The sequence below is a fragment of the Manacus candei genome, unplaced genomic scaffold (assembly GCF_025592945.1).
Source record: "Manacus candei isolate 608988 ecotype Guabito, Panama unplaced genomic scaffold, ASM2559294v1 h1tg000036l, whole genome shotgun sequence".
Lineage (NCBI taxonomy): Eukaryota > Metazoa > Chordata > Aves > Passeriformes > Pipridae > Manacus > Manacus candei.
In genome coordinates this window covers 2,048,160-2,069,024 of record NW_026138084.1, presented here as the reverse complement: position 1 = coordinate 2,069,024, position 20,865 = coordinate 2,048,160, and the positions used below count along the sequence as shown (strand labels likewise).

General features: G+C 44.1%; 2 protein-coding genes across 4 annotated transcripts in view; both read right to left on the bottom strand.

Annotated features, from left to right (window-relative positions):
• FGD3 (FYVE, RhoGEF and PH domain containing 3) overlaps positions 1-14,515 on the bottom strand; it is a 107,513-nt gene extending 92,998 nt beyond the window's left edge. The window contains exon 1 of one of the 2 annotated variants that reach the window (XR_007905481.1): positions 14,034-14,515. Coding sequence is in view for 1 of the 2 variants with exons in the window: in XM_051793235.1 (XP_051649195.1) it covers positions 14,034-14,169 (136 nt within the window). In the remaining variant the exon portion in view is untranslated. The remainder of the gene's footprint in view (positions 1-14,033) is intronic. The other variant, XM_051793235.1, reaches the window with a different exon arrangement.
• The window catches only part of LOC127473546 (T-cell surface glycoprotein CD1b-3-like), a 180,453-nt gene that overhangs the window by 43,041 nt on the left and 116,547 nt on the right, over positions 1-20,865 (bottom strand). The window lies entirely within an intron of this gene.

Here is a 20,865-nt window from a genome sequence, read left to right as displayed (position 1 = left end):
ACAAGCCAAATCCAGTCTCCCCTCAAACCTGACACAAGAGAGAAGGCAACCACGAAGTCCAGGCTATCCAGGAGGAGGTGAGAACAAGCTTCTCAGTAGGGATTTCCAGCAGGCAGCACCCACTGGAAAAAAGGTGTGTAAGGGACTGCTCGCCTCTGCATCCCAAGTCACAGCCCTAAAGCTGAACTTCCCAAGTCCAGTAGGGTTTTCCAGTTAGTTCAGATAAGCTAATCCTCTTTTTTACAGACTCCAAATAAAGTTCTCAGCTGCCCCACTTGAGGTATAGAAGATACAAAAAGCTTGAGTAGATCAGAGGTCCAACTGAGCTGACAAAGACCAGGAAAGCATTACCTCAAAGCTCAATTCAGAGGTAGCTGATTCACAGTCAAAGTGCAAGCACTGTATACTGACATCTAAAGGTTCGGTTGCTTCAATTATACAGTGAAAGTCAGTACCTGAAACAGGACAAGTTTCTGATTCTCCTGATTAAAAACTGCCAAGCAACCAAGTGCAAAAGGTGGTCTGCTTAGCTGCAGAGAAAGCCAAAACAACAGAGCAGCACCTTACCTCCCAGTAACCTCCTAGTTCCATGCCTAGTTGTTTTGGGTGAAATCTAAAAATAGTTTAAGTTAACTAAAGAGGTTAAAACAGTTGCCAAAAAAAAAAAAAAATAAAAATCAGTGTACCACTGGGCATACCATCAGTATACCATGAGTAAATAAACACCCATGGATTTACCCCTGGTGCTCCAAAGTGAAGAAAGAGATGGTCTTGCTATTAGTCCTAGAAGGATAAAAAGCTCCAAACTCTGCATATGTGATAAGAGGAGCCCTCCCCTACGAACTGCAGGGTTATGGCTCAAGGCAAAGGAATGTCTTCCCACAGTGCCAAGGAAAGCCACTTCAATGTGGTGTCCTCACCCCCCATTAGGGATTGCAAACCCTGTGTTTAGGGGCATGGAAAGAAGCTGAGAGATTTACAAGAATTAGCAGGGCTGTATCTAGAGTTTCCTACAACACCCACTTTTTCCAGTGGAGGAGATCCGTGGTCTTCTGAGGACTCAGTCAAATGCCAGTTTATTCAGTACAAAAAGCTGTAGCTCCACTGTGGCACCAGCTCCCAGCTAAAGGAATCTTCTCCTGACATACATCTTACAGATTCCTTAAACATACATCTTTCTAGTTTGGCCTTTAGTGTTGGTGCCAAGACTGCTGGCTGCCAGCACAGTATTAACTCAGGCTTGCAATGCTGGAAGGGGGCAGGGGAAGCATTCCTGACAATATTAACAATTAGGAGTTTCCTGCAACACCAGTGGAGTACTGGTGAGCAGCTGCAGAAACTGCAGAGAATGCTTTTCTTCTCTCAGACTTGATCAGCCATTATAAGATGCCAAGCCAACCCCTGTGACTTCCTGCAGGACCCCCAGAACAGCTTAGAACAGTTTAGACCATTCCCCACAGAACAGGACCATTACAAAGCCCCTTTCTTTGGTAGAACCCCAATCCCCCCACTTTTCAGCATCCAGTATCCCACTTTTCCCACTGCCCTTCTCATGTAACCACCCGAGTCACTGATCATAAAACATCTTATATTTGCCACAAGAAAGACAGTTACCTTTGGCTGCTGCAATTTTTCCTCATCTCCCAAACTGAAAGAAACCTAGTCTTTCTAGATGGACCCATATTCTTCACAAGCTGAACCACTAAAGGAACCTCTTCAACCAACTTCCACTGTAATGAACACATCCCCATCTAACAAAGGAGAAAATGAAGGGAAAAAAATTTAAAAAGCTTTGTTCCTACTTTTATTTTCGCTTTGGAACAGATGGGTGTAATAGGCAATAAATATTTTTTCCTGTTGTTTCCTGCTCTTATGGATCAAAATCTTTCATGTTATCTAAAGATTAAATCTCCTATCAAGCCTGTAACTAGAGTGTGGAAACAATAATAGAAAAGTGATTTATTATAGTCTGGGTTTTTTCCTAAAAATATTGACATATTGAAGACAGTCCTTAACTGTTAGGCCCTCCAAATCTCAAACTAAGATTACTTTACAACCTGCACCCTCAAACACTTTTAAAAATAATCTGTGGATTACCCAACATTTGAATTTGGAGGAGAGAACACTAATTACATGATTTGTAGGAAACTTTACATTTGTTTCAGATCTCTGAGCATACTTATGACCTAAATCTGAGGAAAATAAAATAAATATCTATTTTCTTACAAAGCTGGATCCAAGTGCAAAGGAATATACTGAACCCCAATGGACTCAGAAGAGTGGGTTTTTCCCTTACAAGCCACTGATAGGTATTTTATCTTCTGCAATGCTGGGTCTGCTTAGTGCTGCAGTGTTTCAGCAGGCACCTTAAATTGGGCAATTGTCCAGCCCACGACACCACAAAACTAAGCATGAGTGTACAAAGAACAGAAAACACGTCACTTTACAATAACCCTGGTTACATGGCATAAAACTATGGTGTACCCAAGCTTACAAACATTGCAGGACCACTTTTAATAGTGGGTTAGCCCAACTGAACTATTGGAAAATCCATCCAAGGATCCACCAATATATAATGCAAACTGAACCTGAGCTCATGCTGCCAAGGATCTGCTGTTTGCCTCCACTGGGGTGAAGCTATTCCAGTATGTACACAACACATATGTTACTTTGGAAGGTCTTCTTAAAAACCAAACACGCCTGAAAAAAAAGCAAAACATCCACCCCCAAAACAGTACTTGTAACAAAGATTTTTGTATCCTCCCAGGCAGCAGCCCCTCAGCCATCCTGGCCAGATCTCAGCCTAGTTTACAAAGCCAGTCCCAAAGATGCAGGGGCTGACTTACCTGCAAGTTGGCTTAGCAGCAAAGAGCTCCAGGAGTGCTCCTAATTTGGAGAGTAGCAAAGGGAAACTATTTAAATTTAAACACCAGTAGTTTTTTTTTAACATGGTCAGTGCGACAGAAGTTGAGGGAAGGAAGAAACTGTGCTTGCATTAACCTTCTGGAATAGTTAGTCTGCCTGATGGAGTGTGGATCTGCCAGTCTGGACCAAATATTTAGAATACAACTGTTGCACTGAAAAACAGGTTGCAAGGAAGGAAGTCATACTCCTGATTTCTCTCAAAAAGCAATTCATTTAAAAAAAAAATCCAAACCTACAAGGCAAAACCCAAACCAAAAACCATGTTAGATATAATATCAGTGGTCAACAAAACCTGAAAAGGCATTTAACTCGATTTTAGCTCTTCTATTTGCACTACACAGAGAAGAGATGGAATAAGTGGGCCTGATGAGAGAGCAGCAATGCTGGCCCACCTAAATCAACCCCAAATAAGAGACCAGAGATGGCAGTATCTTTACTGAATATGCTGCATATTTCAGCCAAGGAACAGCACCAAATGCTGCCATTATCTAACTTCTATAAACACTTCAAAGCTATCTGTAAGCTGCTGTAGCACAGCTGAGCTATGCTACAAATCCCACATAAATCAGCCTTTATCACGACTGGCATTAAATAAACGTAAAAATAACAATGTAGAAAAAGTGCAGACTTCCAGTTTTTGTGGTTTTTTTTTTTTTTGTTTAAACAAACTGGCTCAAATCTTGCAGTTGTGAGATGTATTTCAAAAGGAGGAGAAAAAAAAATTGGACACTACAGTTTAATCAATACCAGAAAGTTGAAATGAAGACTCTACGTAGCATTCTGAATAGGCCAGTGCAGGGAAAGTTCTTGAAAAACTAAACCCAGAGCATTCTGCATACTCTGCTTCTAAGTGAAATAAATGGCAGTCATCATCACTAAAGCAGACTGAAAAATAAGGATTTGGATTTTAAAGCCTTTTCAGCAAGGGCACACCACTGCAGTCACCAGCATCAACTTAAGAGAACCTTAAAATCACCACTTGATTTTCAAGTCTTAAATAAACAAATCGAAACAGAAGTTACAGAACCACATTTGAACTGCTTCCCTTTTATAACTGAGTTCCATTTGAAAACCCTAACCAACGTTTTAAAAAGGAAAAACAATTATATTCCACAGAAAAAGTATTTTAAGGCCTGCGGTGCAAATGATGATTTTGACGTATTTTTAGAAAATAAGGCACGTGACATTTGTACACATTTAATGCATTTCAATAGATCAATATTTGATTTATTAATCAAACGGATATTAAATGAAGCCTCATCTTTTTTTCCCCCACTACATGGTGAAATAAAAAAAATAAATCAGTTTTTAGTGCCAAGTGCCTCCTCAGTAGGTGCCAGTGGGACTACCTGTGGGATGCAGGGATGTTCTAAGGAATGACAACGATGATGGATTTTGTTTTTATTTATCATAGCACCACACACAGAATTCTGCAAGCTACACCCAGAGCCTACAGGCTCAAAAGTCTGTTTTAATGCAGAAGATCACTTCTTCCATCGCAAGATAAAGGAACATAAATTTCAGGGGTATTACATTAAATTAAAGTTAAAAAATCGGGGAAACAGCAGCACAATTACAGAGTTATCATAACTCCACACACACCACCTATCTAAATCTCAAGGGTTTGGATTTAAAACATAAAGTTTCAGAGGCCTGAAAGCACAAATGTGCATTTTTGCAATCTGGTCCCCAGAAGGATCTCAAGATCAAGGCTAAGCTCAGCTGGAGCTGCAGTAACCCAGGGTTCATTAACTTTTATTACAGATTGTCAGCCAAGCAGATATCACAGCAGAAACACATTTTGGAAAGAGATGTCATCAGTAATATCCTGAAGTTTCACAAAACTGGAAGACGTCAGCAGGCAGGAGAGACCAAGGACAGTGAGAAAGGGAAAAGTAAGTGGTAGGTTGATGCTGAGCCATAAAGAGAGTACATGGGGGTTCCTCAGTCACCCTGCAGTGGGACAAACAGGTGACCAGGACTCAAAAGGAGTTTGATGTTCATCCAGTGAAGCTGGAAACAGGAGACAGGATAATCTTTGGCCAATTTGGAATCTCTCTCAGCAGCCGATACCTTTTCGGTTGGGAAACCTCAGCAGTGGAGGTGCAAAAGCAGATGCAGAAGAAATCAAACACCCCAGTTGTGTCATTTTAATGAGACTGAAGTGTTTTGCTAAGGAGGATGAGTTATGAGGAAGACCAAACTCCTCCCTCTAAGCAACTGTAAATCCGAAATTAAGAGGCTCCAATCGAGGGAGTCTGGAGAAAGAAAAAATAACAGCCCTCCCCACAGTCTTTGGAGGGCCATCAGCTTAGAATGTAGATCTGCTGGTTAGTTCTTTTGTGTGGGTCAATCACCCAAGGCAAACCACCCTCCCCCGTTCAACATCTTTCTTTTAAAACAATCCAGGTGAAAGAAAAAAAAAAAGAACTATTCCCCCTTGTTTTTTTTAGAACAAGTAAACCTATGACACAAGTTCAAAACCTGTGCTCTCAAGGTTTAAGAGTGTTTGACCAGACTCCCAAATTACAGGCACCACCTCCTGCTCCTGGGTTTCTGACCCTCCATCAATCAGAGAACAAAGCTCCACCCTTTGGGGCTCTGCTTTGAATGATCAAAAATCATTCAGGGAGATTCCACTCCATTCTCAACGCTGGTTCTGCTTGAAACCTATTCCAACAAGGAGGGAGGAGAGCAAAGGGAGCAGCAAAACTCACCTGCAAATTCCTCACAGCTCTGGGAGAATCAGCTCAAATCCAAAATGCAACACTTTGCCCGGGCACAGAGCAGTGGGGTGGAACATCCCCCCCAGGTGTATTATCATAACATGTTTTATCACTTCAAACATACAAGTAAAACAGTGGCACCACTCTGTACACAGTTTCTGAACAACTAGAAATTTATTTTTTTTTAATAATATGTACTAACAACCCTGAATCTGTTACCAGCCATAAGAAAACTTCTGTTTCCATGGAAGTCATGAGTTCTGTGGGTTGATGAACTCTCCTGCTTTAAGACACAATCCAATTTTTAAACAATTGGGTGCAGGGGAAGAAAAGAAATAATAAACCCACCTCTTGGTGCCAGCTATTCCATAACCATTTGCTGCAAAGGTTTTCACTATCTGTGGCCAGAGCCCTGGACTAGATGGATGAGTAACACAACAGCTCCCTACCCTCAAAATTTGCTTCAGCAGTTTCTTTGTCCTAAGAAGAGGATTAGCAGTTTTTAAAATAACTTTTGGGACTTGTATGGTCTGGGAAATACCAAAAAACCCCAGACTATCCTTTCAAGTAAATAAAAAAGTTGCTTCTTGGAATGCAGAACAGATGCTTTTCTTGACTGCACAACCATCAAAATCAAGCAGCCATTACTCCAATAACAGACCCAATTCCAAAAACTCCAGACACTATGGATGAAACAGGATTTTTTTTTTTTAATTTTACTATTTTGAGGAAATCTTGCTCTCCCCTAGCTGTGAACATCTGCACCTCCATCAGTAAACTAAGAATGGCAGGGCAAGACATGTATTTGCTAAAGATGAAAAAAAGTTTTAAGAAATTTATTTCTCAACTGCATAATAATAACTAGGGGGGGACTGCTCCCCCCAACTTTGCTATTTGGCTCTGGATTTTTACAGCCAAGAAACAGCCTGTAAGAATTCCAATTGCAATTAATAAAGCAGACCTAGAAAAGCTCAGCAGGCAGCACTGTTTGTTCCTCCATGGGAAACTTCACTTTGCATGAATAACTCCAGCAGCCAGTGGGAGCGATGCACAGAGGTGGCACACCTGGCTCCAACAGGAAATTGGAATGGCTGAGATTTTCCTCTGGACAAACTTCATCCACCCCCAGACCAGGGCTTTGCAGATATTCAACGAACAGAGAGAAGAAAGGGGAGAAAAAATTAAATAGAAAAACCATATATTCCAAAACAAACCCTTAAGAGTTCCAACACGCAGCTGAGCATTGCTATGGCCTGGGGGCTGGACCTTTTTTGTAGGTTCAGCCACAGCTCCAGTGCAACCATGTCAACCAACGTCCCAACTTTACCTGTGGGGGCACAATCCCTTCTTCAGTCAAATGTAGGAGGGAACACAATGCCCAGTTTGCACTGGGTTATGCGCTCAGCTCTCCCTCCCAGCGCTCCTGCCAGCTCACCAGCAGCACCAGGGAGCTGCAGTGCTCAGCCCAGGGGCCAGACCACCACCAAATCCCTGGGGCTCCAAACATATCTCCAAACATGCAGCACAGGTGGGCTGGGGAGAGGAAGCTCCATCAGTGTCCACGGCCTCTGCTGAGAGCTGCCGTGAGAAACCTGCCTGTTTCTGCCCCAAAAGGTGTGGGAAAAGAGTTCACTGTCATCCCATCTTTCCCAGAAAGAGTGCACCCAGCACAGGGCATGCTGCTGGATTGTAACAGCAAAACCTAGGGAAAAAAACAAACCCACAGGAAGCTGAGATCTGGTGGTATTTTCATCCATTGGTTTGCAGGGAGATCACTCCTTCCTTGACCTTATTCATATCCTTGCTCATTACCCTGGAGAACCTTTCCCTTACTTCTTCTGTAATCTCAGTTTAATCCCCACAAGTGTTTTGTACAGGTTTCCTCTTTTACAAATTTCAAATTTCTTACAAATTTTGACTTTTTAAAAAACCTCCTTCTTCAAAATCTCTTTCTATGTCTCTGTCAGGTTTTTTGCATTGTATTCACTACTTTTTCCTTCTTTTCTATCTCAGTCTTCCCTTCTACTACTTTGTTCACTTCAGTTTTTACACAAATGTTTTTATTCAGCATTTTGAAGCTGAATCAAATCACAAGATGCATAGGGTCAGTGGCAGGAAACACAGTAACTCTGTAAATCTCATCCTGGAATACAGCAGTGGCTGTGGGGTGATAATCACACTGAACAGGTGATTCCTACCAAACATGGTAAACCCATATTTGGAGGCTTCTTCAGTCTTCCTTTCCCAGCTCCTTGCCCATCCCCAGTGTTTGGTACAGTAACTTTTACCCTGTTCCAACCTCAAGGTCCAAAATGATTGCTGAAGTAGCAAGAATCTCATGAATGTAAATATTTGCTCAGGGTTAAGTTACCAAGAGAGAATTTCTGCTCAGAGCCTGCAAGCTCAAAAAGAAAGAATAAAAAGAGGCCAAGAGTTTAAGAAAACTAGAGGCCAGTGTTAAATTCCTTCATTATAGTCAGACACCTGCCTGCTTTTCAGAAGTCTAAAATAAACAGGAGAAACCTCTGACATCCAAGTGATATTTAGACGGTGCCCTGCCTTCCAAAAAAATACTGGGACTACTGAGTTGTTTGGACTTTTAGGAGTTAGATTCTTTAATATGGAGGTTGTTATCCTCCAAAAATCTCCATCCAGATTGCCAGGATGCCATGTACAGATGTGTAAGCTACATGCATATGCTGGACCCACATGCTCTGTCCCAAGGATCAAGGTTGGGCTGACATCTAACCAGTGTCAACTTTGGACCCTGTGTTAGTGTTTTAGCCATTCACATTAATTAACCAGTTTGATGCACATCAGAAATTAAGAGTAAAGGTAGTTATTCTTAGCACAGTGGCTCTGTACACTCCAGCAAGAGCTTATTCAAAATGCCTGAAGAGAGAAAAATGACAAATATAACACGTAATTGATTCATTCGACAGTCCGGCATAAAAATGCTCTCTCCTTGAATACCTAAGAATGTCTAAGAAGCAGGATCAAATCAGTCTCTGAAGAAATAAAGAACTAGAACTATCTTTCAAAAGGGGATGCTTCAGCATTTTAAGATACAATTTCAGGGATGTAATTAGTCATGGCCATGGTGAAATGCATGAGGACCTACAGTGATTCACAGCTCCTCACCTCTCACAGCAATGCTCACTGGTCTGCTCTGTCTCTCTTTGTTAATACCTAAAAGATTCTGTCATCCCAAAAGATGCTTTTTACTATGACTAACAACAGATTTGAAGACCATGACTCTATTCACTGCCCAGTGACTGCTTCTGACCCAACTTCAGGAGCACCTTCAAAACTGCAATCAACACTTCCAACACATTTAAACATACTGTAGAGGCCCATGCAATTTAAAAACTCAGAAATTGTTATTCTTGCTTTTAGTAACACTGAGCTCTCTCAAAAATCACCAGCATTTAAGACACTAAAGTTGGTAACACTTCACATATTTCTTCACAAAACCTCCAGGCTGTTGGTGCCCAACACGAATACAGAGTGGGACCCACAATGGTCATTCTGACCAGCCTCTCAGGGCTGCCCACCACCAACACACATCACATTATTCTGCAACTTTTTTATGCTGATGGTTGACTGCCAAAGAGCCATGAGTTTTAGAGTTCATAACCATAACACTAATCATGCTAAGAGGGAGAGAAGAATGACTGAGGGAGAAAAGTATCCTGCCCATATCTGAAGGGTTATTCAAACAGCCTGGCTCCAAGGTAGGAATTTTGGTCCTCTGTTAATGGAGCAACTCGGGGTGAGGAATTGATAAAATCACTTTGCTGAGCCCCCTAAGGACCCTGCAGGGAGTCCTGCATGAGATGGCTGAGGTTATGCTATGTCAGCAACCTCCTCTCCCCAGCCTTCCACCTCAATTCTCCACTTCACCTTCCCACAGCAGTTAAATGGCTTTCTGTCCGACACCAGGGTCTTAACAAGAAAAGTGCAACTCAGAAAACAAGGAAGCAGGTAATACCAATAAACTCTGAAATTTAACTGCACTTCACAAAAAGTCAAAAATAGCAATGAAAACCAGTGACAACCAGCAGAACAAGCTGGGAGGACAGCACTTCAAGAGGTAGCAGTCAGGGACCACAGAGGCTATGCACTGTAAATAAAAGTTAAATAAAGTTAACCCTGAGAAGCCAGGCCAGGACTGGAGACCTGGCTGTTTCTCACACTTGGTGACTACTACTGCCAGAAAAAGCAAGAGGTGGACCACCAAGGGAGTGGAGATGAACATCACGCTCCATGCAGCACCAGGGAGAGAACACCAGGCACCAGCACATCTCTCCGTGGGCTGGCACAGCACCTGCCTGGCACCCAGCAACAAAACAAACACCCAGCAACTCCCAACAACAGCCAGCACAGACACAGGGAACAGCCACCAACTGTGAGATGAAACGCAAAGACCCATAAAATTTGAAGTGTAAAATGCAAATCTAGTTATACTAAACGTTGCTTTTAGGAGCTGGCTGGGAACGGGAGCGGGGAGAGGAGAGGGAGGGGCCCAAAGTTCCCCTGGAAGCACTTTCCAGTGTACCTCCACTATTGTTCCACCAACAAAGGCTTCTCAAATTTCACCACTCATAACTCCAAACCAGCCAGAGTTCCACGCTGTGACTGACTGCCTCCCAAACACTCCAGAGAGCACAAGGCTGAGCTGCAGACATCTCTTTCCAATTTCCCATGGATTTTCACGGCGGAGGTTCGGGGTCCTGTGCTCAGGGGAGCCAGGCTCAGTGGGGACTTCAAAGGGGTTGGCAGAGGACAAGAAAATGAGAGACCTGAGAGCTGGTGGTGGGCACACAGCAGAGAGCTGCCACATCATGGAAAGAACTTCAGCAATACTCCCCTCCTATTTTCCCTCTCTCTCACTCGTGCCTTAGTCCACCTTAGCTCAGGCTTTCCTCATATTCTCTGTTCCTGTAGCTGACAAATATATGAAGTTATTTTTTTTACTTAAAAGGAACTTTCAACCAGTTCACAGAATTTGGATCAAGAGACGTATTTTCAAAACAGTATCGATATTCATCATTGTGTAAGAATTGCAAGTCACAGGAGGTCTCTCAAGTTAAACATTAAATTTCACATTAAAATTTGATAATGCTGACACAAACGGATACCACAGTAGTTATTACTGCTTTTAATGTGCCACTGTTCACTCCACTCAGACAAGTTAACATCTACATAATTAATAGCTCCAATCTCTAACACAGGATCTGTATCCTGGGAGCTAGAAGTATTTATTACTTAGGCTTTACCACTCACCTCTTTTAGTTTCAAACTGAGCTTTCAGCAAACGAAAAATTTAAATTTTAAAATAAAAATTTAAATTAGTTTACAAAGCACACCTTAAAGAAGAAAATTAATCTTACTCAAAAGCATTTCACAAGTTTACAGCTTCAGTAGAAATGGGTGTACATTCAGAGAGGAATCAAAGCATTTATCACATCACTGCTGCATTGACACTCCCTGCCCTTTCAATTCTCACACAAACCACTGGGTCACACTCACTGACCAAAGCAGGATCATTTGCACCAATATTACTGATCCCCAACAATCTTAGCAAGATCTCTAAGGAAAAAAAAAGGTATGATTTGGAAAAAAAACCCCCATACATCCATTATTATTGAGCTGGGTCAGCAAGGACAAGTGTCAGTGAGGAACATTAAGTGTTCTTTGAGCTTACAGCCACATGGGAAGACAAAGCTGTTCTCAAAACCTCCTACAGAAGTTAGCTGTCCATTTTTTATTGAAAAGCACTAGGAAAGACATGCCCACAGCACTCCATCTCACACAGCTTGTTTGAGAACAAGGCCTTCCCAAAACCAAACACATCGATCGTGATCGGGGAGCTTGGAGTATAAAACCATTGGGATGCTTTGGAAAACCCAGCCACAAAGCCTGCCCTGAAAACACTGCAGTGCAAACAATGCCTGAGTGAAAAATCATCACCTGGCATTCTTAATTCCCAAGTCCAGTGTCCCAGGGTTTCAAAAACCCACTTCCACCACTACTGACCTAAGACAGTCTTCCTTGTTCGGGATCACGCTACAGAAGTTCATCCCCCACAAAAAGCCATGAGGATCATCACTGCTATGATTCCACCATTTTTACTAGTTTGAATATAACATCTTCTCTTGCATCTCTGAGACATTCCAAGATCAAACACACTCTGAAGTCCCGGCCTCCTCACACATTATCACTTCAGCTAACGTCTGGAGTTTGGGGGACACCCACAAGAATTCTGGGGGTCAGTATTTCTGTGGCATCACACCACCACACTGGATCTCCTTGAGGAACCTAGTATCAACTCCCCAGGCTTCCCTGCCTCTGTGTCAATACCTGCCAGGCCTTGCATCTGCACACTGGGAAAGAGAAAGCCCTAGCTTCACTTTCAGCAAGAGCCTCTGACACACATTTAAATGCAAGAAGCTGCACCAAAGGGGACTGGCCAACAGCAATTCCAGCACATCTGATCAAAGCCACAAGAACAAGCAAGCTCTACAGGCTTTCCTTAGATCACCTCACTCTGGGTGCCCTGACTCTGAAAACTGAAATAACACTCCCTGAAGAGCATCAACCACAGCCAACAAAATCACAAAGGCACACATGCAGTGGGATATGTATCCTGAGAACCCTGGCTCCTTCACTGACAGGGAGGGAGGCTGCTAACACAGGCATTCCAGCTACTGCAGGCTCCAATCCATGTGGGAGGACCAGCCTCCAAACTCAACACATGGAAGATCCGTACCCAAGGAGTTTGGGAGGTGCCAGAAGTCAGATTGTCTGAATACTCCTGGATCCAGGGAAGATGGGGAACCTCAGCAGCTCACCATAACCCTTCCTGGGTTGATCCAGACTTTAACCAACCAAGAAACAGGACAGAGAACTTCCACTTTTTAAACACGAGAACTTATTTCTTCAGAAGAAGGAGTTCCTTCAAACTCAAACTCATTGTTATTATCTTTTTTCTAGCTTTATTAAGGTAAGGAGACGTACAATACAAAGAACTGGGTCACAAATGAGATAAATCAGGAACAACCCAGCTTGCTTATTTCAGGGGATGATTTTATAAACACAGGGGATGAGTTTATAAAACATCCTCCTAGCATTGTGAAAACTAGCTTTCCATGAAAAATAAACTTCTTATAAAGAATACAGGAATACTATAATCAATGTGCTGGTCACCATACGTAACCCATTTCCATTCTGCACACTTCTCTGCCTGGACAACAAAACCAGTTCTGGTCATTAACAATTGCCAATAGTCTCTTCTACTCCTTGGTGCTGCTGCGTATCAGGCACTGCAAGATTCTTTTATATTGCAGAGCCATTTTCCTTTGTGTTAAAATTCCCTAAAGCTTGCAAGGGAACTAAGGTAGAGTATATCCCTTTAACATAGTTTAACCACCCTCAGTATTTGGAATGGAAAATGTGACTTAGGTACTGAGGTTTAAAAAACAGCTACGTTGCATGTGGCCAATTTTCTAAACATGAATCTCATAAGGTTTTTTAGGGCCTTTTTTTTCCCCCTTCTTTCTATTTTTTTTTCCCAGGGGAATGCAGGGCTTACAGAGACAGCCAGCTAAATGCAACAGACCATTATGGCCCAGAGGTTTCCAATTTGCAGCTAGAAATGGTTTACATTACGAAAACTAACAGTTCCAAAAGGTATTTAAAGAGAAGAGTGGGGGAGAAAAAAAAAAACAACACACCAGCATTTCATAAGCGCCTAAATATGGACTGGCAAGGAAATAAATTTAATCTATGCAGTTAATAGCCACTCTTACCAAAAGAAGCGTTTAGGAGAAAATGGCTTTATGTGGCTTTAAGATAAGTAAAACCATATTTTTTTACACAGCTCGGTGCTGTGTTTCAGTGAAACGTGGAGTCCCCGGGCATTGTGAGGGGCAGGGACGCGGGACACCCACCGGGGGTGCGGGAGCGGAGCGGGGCGAGCCCGGAGAGGGCGGGGCGGCCCCGCTGGACACGGGTTTGTCTCAGAACGCTGGGGGGGGGGGAGAGGGGGGGGAATGGAACTAAAAAAAATCTTTGAAAAATTTAAAAAAAAAATAAAAATAAAGGAAGGAAGGAAGGAAGAAAGAAAGTTGAGCGCAGTGCCGCGGGTCGGTGCCGGCTGCCCCGCTCCCCCCGCACCGCGGGGCTCCCGCGGAGGGCACGGGCGGAGCGGGGGGGGCCCCGCACACCGGGAGCCCCGCAGAGCCCCCGCACTCCGCCGGGACCCTCGCCCGCCCCGCCCCGCTCCCGGCCCGGCTCCCCGCGGCCCCTCCGCCTCCGCCCGGCCGAGAACTTGGCGGACGGGCGAGCGCGGGGCTCGCTCGGAACCGCGGCCGCCCTTACCCTCCGGCTCCATCTGGTCCCGCCGCCGCGCTCCGGCGCTCCCCGAGCCGCTACGCGCCGAGCTGGGCCGGGCGCTTACAAAGGCGGCCGCCGGGCGAGGGGGGTGGGTTTCCTCTCCCTCCCACTGCAGCTGCATCGCGCCATGAGGCGCCGCCAGCGGGACGCGGCGCCCCCGAAGGCGGCGGAGGCGGGAGGAGCCCCCGGCCCGGCCCGGCGCGGCGCAGGAGGCCGCGGGACCAGGTGCTGCTGCCGGCGGCGGCGAAGGGTCGCCCTCGCCCGCCCCTCGTGAGGGGTGGGGGCCGAGAGGAGGGGGAGGACACCCCTCCCTGCCCTGGGGAAGCGGCGCTGCGAGGAGCCGGAGCGGGGCCGGGCCGGGCGGGGGCTCCGCCGCGCTCCCCACACCCGCTCCCCACAGCGAGCTCCGGGCGGCAGCGAGGCCGCTCCCGCGCCGCGGGGACGGGGATCGTGGGGTCCCTCGGGCGAGAAAGAGGAGGGCGAACCTCGAAATCACGTCACGGGCGGCAGGAAGGGAAACGGAAGAGCTGCAGGCTCCGCGCCAGCTGCTGCCCGGGGAGCCAAAAGCTCCGCAGTGCGGCTGGTGGGGCTCGGGGGGAGCCCGGCTGAGAGCCGCGGCTGCGGGTGCCTGCCCTGCCCGACCTCCCGCCCTCCCTGTTCGTGTCAGACAGCAATTCAGACACGAATTTTGTCTGAGGGGGGACCAAACCCTGTTGTTCGCTCCCCCTCAGGCAACTAGCCTCTTTCCCACTCGCCGGAACCATCCCGAGCAACAAGGTCTTTCTTTTTGAAACAAGGTCTTTCTTCTTGAGAACCGGGGGCGCCCGACTCGCTGCTGTGTGTCTGGACGGGGAGCAGCTGAGGTGGAGGGGGATGCTCTCCTTCACGGCGCCGGTGAAGTGCTCCTTCTGCAGCCAGGTAAAGCCCTCCGTCCTCAGGTGAGGCACATCTTTAAAGGAGAGCGTTTGTGAGAGTTAAGATCTCCAGCTTCTCGTCACAAGAAAAAAATAACACTGAGAAAAAAACCCCACTAAATATATTAAGCTTAAAAGCACCTATCAGTCCATCTCTGAAAGCACAAAGTCATGTAAAATGGTCTTCACAAAGGCATTTACCTCCAGGAAAAAAAATGCAAAACGGTACAATGAGAAGTTATGTATGTTGAGCTTTAGTCTATTTTCTGTTACCCAGAAGTTGGTCATTGCTCCTTACTTCCCTCCTGAAATATCCAGCATTGATGTAGGCACCACTGTGGAAATACACATTTGAGTATTTCAATAGCGTGGTGTAAGAGAAAAATGGTTTTATAATGGCAGTCATAAAATTAGTTTCCTTGGACTAATTATTCCAGGATAATTCCAGGGTAACTCTGTGGATAGGGTCTCGTTCAACTAGCGTAAGAAAGCAGATTTTTCAGTAATAAACCAATCTGAGTTTCTTGTCACTCTGGAAATCCTACCTGTTAATATGCAACTAATGATTTCAGAGATTTACTGCTGTACAAAATGGTTATGGCTCCCTGAGATCAGTCCTGTTCTTTAACACAACTAGGCAGGTCTTCTCTGTGGCACTTTGACCAGAGCAGATCCGAGCTCACCAACCACTGCTGCACCTTATCAGGTATAATGGGAGTTCAGCAGAAACAAACCTACAAGTTGTTGAAAATTACCCACCTTCTTTGCTCTCATGAAAACAAAGTCCACACTATTAATGGCAAAGCAGAGGTAGACTTTATTTTAAGCATTTAAATGTGTTTAATATATCACCAGAACACCAAATAACCAGTCCTTTAAAGTTATCTATTTATTTCCTGCCCAATTCTTTCCCCACCCTAGCCAGCATTTTGGTTTGATTTGGGTTTTGGGTTGGGTTTTTTTTTTTCCTAGAGAATTAGAGCATTTTTCATTGTAGGTGCTCTCATCATCTACAGTCTGGGTATGTGCAGTATTGAATTTGTATCTCTGACCACAATCACTTAAGTAATTCAGGAGACAGTTTACAATTTAAGCAAGTTGCTTAAATTGCCATTGCTTTTGACCAGCAATGCACAGGTGTGCAAGGGAGAAAAGGGCCAGGAAATGCAGTGTGAGCAGTTAGCAAAGTTCATACAAATACTCTTTCTCCCCAAAAAGAAAAAAAGTTGCCTGTCATATCACATTAAAATTCTCGTACAAGAATAGCTGTCTCAACACAAAGTGGTTCTCCTTCATGGTAGGCTTTGCAGTTCAATAAGGATTACCATTGCATGTCCAGGAAAGATAAATCTAGTGAGGGTAAAAATAACCTCTTCTGGATTTAATGAGACATTGGAGACCAAGGAGCCAAGGCTTTGCAAATACATGGGGTCTGTCTGACATGCTTTTCATGTGGGAGATGCATGTTGTGTTTCCTTCCGGATGATGTAATTCTCAGGGTGACCCTCATGTGCTTTTGCCATCATATGACACTCCACTGCAAGCACAAAGTTCCTTTGTGTACAGAGTCCTTATTTATAACTCTTGGAATTTTGATTAGAGCTTTTTTTTTTTTTTTCCTTCCTGAAGGCACTACTTTTCACGTGAAGATGAAGATTTGGAGATTACTGTGACATGACTTTTAAGTATTTATGCAATATCATTCCCATGAATTTGGAACTGAGCCTTTTGCACTTGCAGAGAAAGCAGCACTGCCTTCTTTCTCATTTACAAAGAGATTAAACCAGCAATTTCAATTAAAAAAATTAAATTTATGGCAGCACTGAAGCTGATTCTGTTGCTTTCACTTTAAATTTGAAAAAAAAAAAAAAAAGGTCAGAAAAAAATATTTTTAAGCCAAAACCCTACTGGGGTAGGGTATGAGGGCTTTTTTAATTATACCTTAGGCAAAAGCAAATTTACTGCATAGTCATGAACACCAGTTACCAGAGCAGCCAGGAATCCAACAGAAAAAAAGCACAGAACAACAGACAGATAGAAATAAGGAACTGCAGATAGGAGTAAAGCAGCTCTCCATTTGGGATACACATCCTGTGGCAGCTTTTATGCCCTGGCATGTGATTTTTATAGCAGAGTGGAATAGTCTGTATTTTAGCCCCACTTCATAAAGGAGTTGAACTTAAATATTCATGGGGGCTTGAATGTTAATTCTCTTCAACAATAGGCATTTCCAATCCTGGACTTTCTAATTTCACTGGTATGCTTTACATACTGGTTTAACAGGTTCTTTTCATTTAAATTGATGCAGATCTTATTAAGGTAATATAGCTCAGAATTGTTATTGGGACTCTCTGAAAGGAGGATTAGAATTCATACAACAGGTCATGAGTGATCACAGTGGGTCACCTGTTTCCAGAATCTGATCTTCACAACTGAAAATGTCCTCAAGGGGGGCACCAGAGCCATTCTTCATCTTTTCAATGCTGGGCTGGGGCAAACAGTTCTCCTGTTGCCATTGACTGCCAAACAACAAGCTCCAGGAGCAGTGGATCATTCCCTGTTGCTGCCTCTGGGGTGAAATGAGGATGGTTCCCTGCATGATTCAGGGATTCCTGATTTGTCGACCAGAAAAGCTGCACTTAATGTGTGACTGTCCCCACTCACCAGAGGGGATGAGGAGGGTGAGGAGGTGTTGCTGACCACTAACAGCCAACATGTGTGGCTGCCAGCAGGGTCCTCACCTCTCAGTGAGTGTCTGTCTGTGTGCTGGCTGCAGCCAGGATGCCAGGACTGAACTCAGGACAGAGCACAGCCGTGTTACAGGAACCTCTGGGCACAGATTGGGGTCTGTTTACTGTGGCTTTGCGTTGATATTTTTAGGCTACTGAAAGCTGCAGGCTTGTCAGACGTGCACATTCATCTGCAGAACTGGGGGTGAACTCAGTGACCCAGGAGGTCCTTTCAGCTCCCTCGTTCATCATTTATTCTGTATCACTTTATACAGTAAAGGAGGAGCTGTAGCTTGTCACCATTCGATTAAACACTTCCAAGCAACACTGACTTTCACACTACCCTCAAAAACAAGATGTGCTTTATAAATTGGATCATCAGATATGGCACAGATGCATCCAGGGCTATGTGCTTCACAGCCTATGTCTTTCAGGAGCATAAACCCCATTATTCAAAAGCAAAAGCAGAGAGGTACCAAAGTGCCCTTAGCATCGAGCAGGATTAGAGTTAAGTCTTTTCACAAATTAAATAACCTAAAGGGCATTGTAGATTTTACCCAAGGTTTGCAGTAACCTGAAATCAGCCAAACTGAGATCCTGTCAGATTGCTGCTTTGATCACAGAGGTTTTAAAACCAAATCTCTGTCAAACAGAAGAGGAAAATACTGTTTTTTCTAGGCACTATTAGATTAGAAATTTACTCCAGAAATGCTGACTTTTAAGACATGCTGCAGTGGTCTGGCAGACGTAAGGGATAGCTTTTAAATAGCAAGAAGGAATTACAGCACTTGATTTTTATCACCCTATCACTGTTAATCTGGGTTCAGAAACAGACACTGACTCATTTTGAATTCTGATAAAGGAGTTCTCATATTTTTTTTTGTGTTAATTTTATTCTACATGCATTCCATGAGTTATGTAATTATTCCGTGACTTAGGGATGACTCTGCAAATCAGCTGAAGCCAAAATATTTAGTAAAACTGCTTTACTCTGAAAAACAAAACAAAATGGTTAGTACAATATTTTTGTAATCTGTTACTAAATCACCCAGAACACAAACATGTCCTTTAAAAACAGAATCATAGAATCATAGAATGGTTTGGGTTGGAAGGGACCTTAAAGATCATCTGGTTCCAGCCCCTACATATGTATTTCTGTGTATATACATATATACATACACTTATATAAACCCTGAACTTCCTCCAAGTCAGAATCTGTGAGTGGCTTTTTAGCTGAAGCACTGTTATTTTTAGGTATTTCTCTACCAAATTATATAATAGATTTAAATTTTACCTTGTGCAGGCATTTTGGATGTACTTAACAGACAGGAGTTGTTGGACCATCTGTTTGTCTTCATACCTGTATTTCCTTAGTTGTCACTGTAATGAGCAAAGGCAGGCTTTAAGTAGTGTGGCCTTAACTAGGAATCCATTTGTGAGGCTTAAATACAGCAACTGTTCTACCACATGACTTTCCTCATGAGGAAAAAAATACAGTTGGAGATGAACTGCAGATCCAAGAGTGGAGTTTCTGGTAGAGTTTAAATCTCTGAGAGAAATCCAAGTCCTTCCTGGAGCACTATTGGCCTTTAATTGTTGATTAAACAATAGAATTATTTACTACTTCTAATGTAGCAGGTCCATCTCCTATGGAGAAATTACTCCAGTTTTACCAGGTATGCCACTGGGATTAATTACTGTAGTTTCTACATTAGCACTAGGCCCCAAAACTTCCTAAACTAATGAAACCAGGCTTTTCGATTTAGTACGTAGAATTTGGTCCATTTAATTTGTCCAGCTTTGTTTTTCTTCCCATTATTATTAATAATAATCGAACAACCTATCTCAGACTTTTCTCCAGCAGTGTCCAGAAAGGAACAAAACACGTTTGTGTGCAAATCCCTTCTGCAGAAGAGAGGAAGACTCCACCTCTGTGCAGACTGAATTGTTAAAGAACCAAAGGTGGCAGTGGCAGTGCAAACCATGTCGGTCCTGTCTGTGTGCTTATGGAATTCCCTTAAAACATGGCCAGTTTTCACCCCCATCTGCAGCTTACCAGGACTCAGTAGCAAAGTTCCATCCCCTTTTTCTTGCCTTTCACACCTCAGTGCTCCCCACTGAAGTCTCGGTTTTCATCCAGTCCTGTCACAGAGCCCAGGGTGTTTGGCACTGGGGAAGGTTTCTCACCCGATGGTAAAAGCCTCTGTGGCATTACTTCTTTTTGTGAAGACTAATAAGTAACCAGAAAGGTACCCCATGAGCTCAGGTCCAGTGCAGCAGAGAGCAACCAGCCAGACACGTGTTTGTTCAGAACTTCTCAAGACTGGTTGATCATGTTGTGAACAGAGATTTTCCTGCAGTCATTGAAAAGGGGTTAAAAAGAGATTTGTGAGTAAGAAAATGGCCATGGAAGGCATAATGAGTAGGACACAACCAAAACCAAGGCAGCAAAGCACATAACATTCCATGAGCAAAGCTATCCTGTCTCCAAATGGTTCCATGCACGGCAGTGCTCTGAGCTGACAGGGGCACCTTTCCCAAAATGTGTGTTGAAACGAGATAGAGCAGAAACAGCGAGGAAGGACCAAGAAACACAACAGAGACACAGGAATTCACCCTTGCTCCTTAGTGGGAAGTAGCTCAGCCCAATGTACCTCTCCCATCCCGTTCAGTTGCAAAGCAAGAGCAGATCCCTGGTTCTCTGACTCCTGAATACAGTGTGAGATCCCAAACAGTGATGGGAATGACAGGAAAGAGAGCCAAAGCGTGACAGCTCCTGTAAAATTCCATTCATAAAGCTTCATATCCGCGAGATGCCAAGCCAGCAACTTGTTGGAAGAGTAAGAAATACATCCGAGGTGAGCTGTGCAAAGCCAGGGGGAACCACGGCAAAGCTGGACAGAGGAGAAAAGGAGCGAGTGGGAGGGAGGAATTCCTGAGACAAAAGCCAAATCTTTCAGCGTGGCCAGCTTTGCTCTACTCCCAGCTCCCGCTTTCCCCGCAGCAGCCGCGGGTCCCACGTGCGGGATGTGTGGATGGCGCTGCCACCTCGTGTCGCCTGCCAGAACTGCTCCCCGATCCACGGACTGCAGGCGATGGCACTGCGTGTCCAGGCACAACGGACACACCCCTTCTACGTTTCTTAGCGTTTTTTATGGAGTCTCCTCCCTTCTC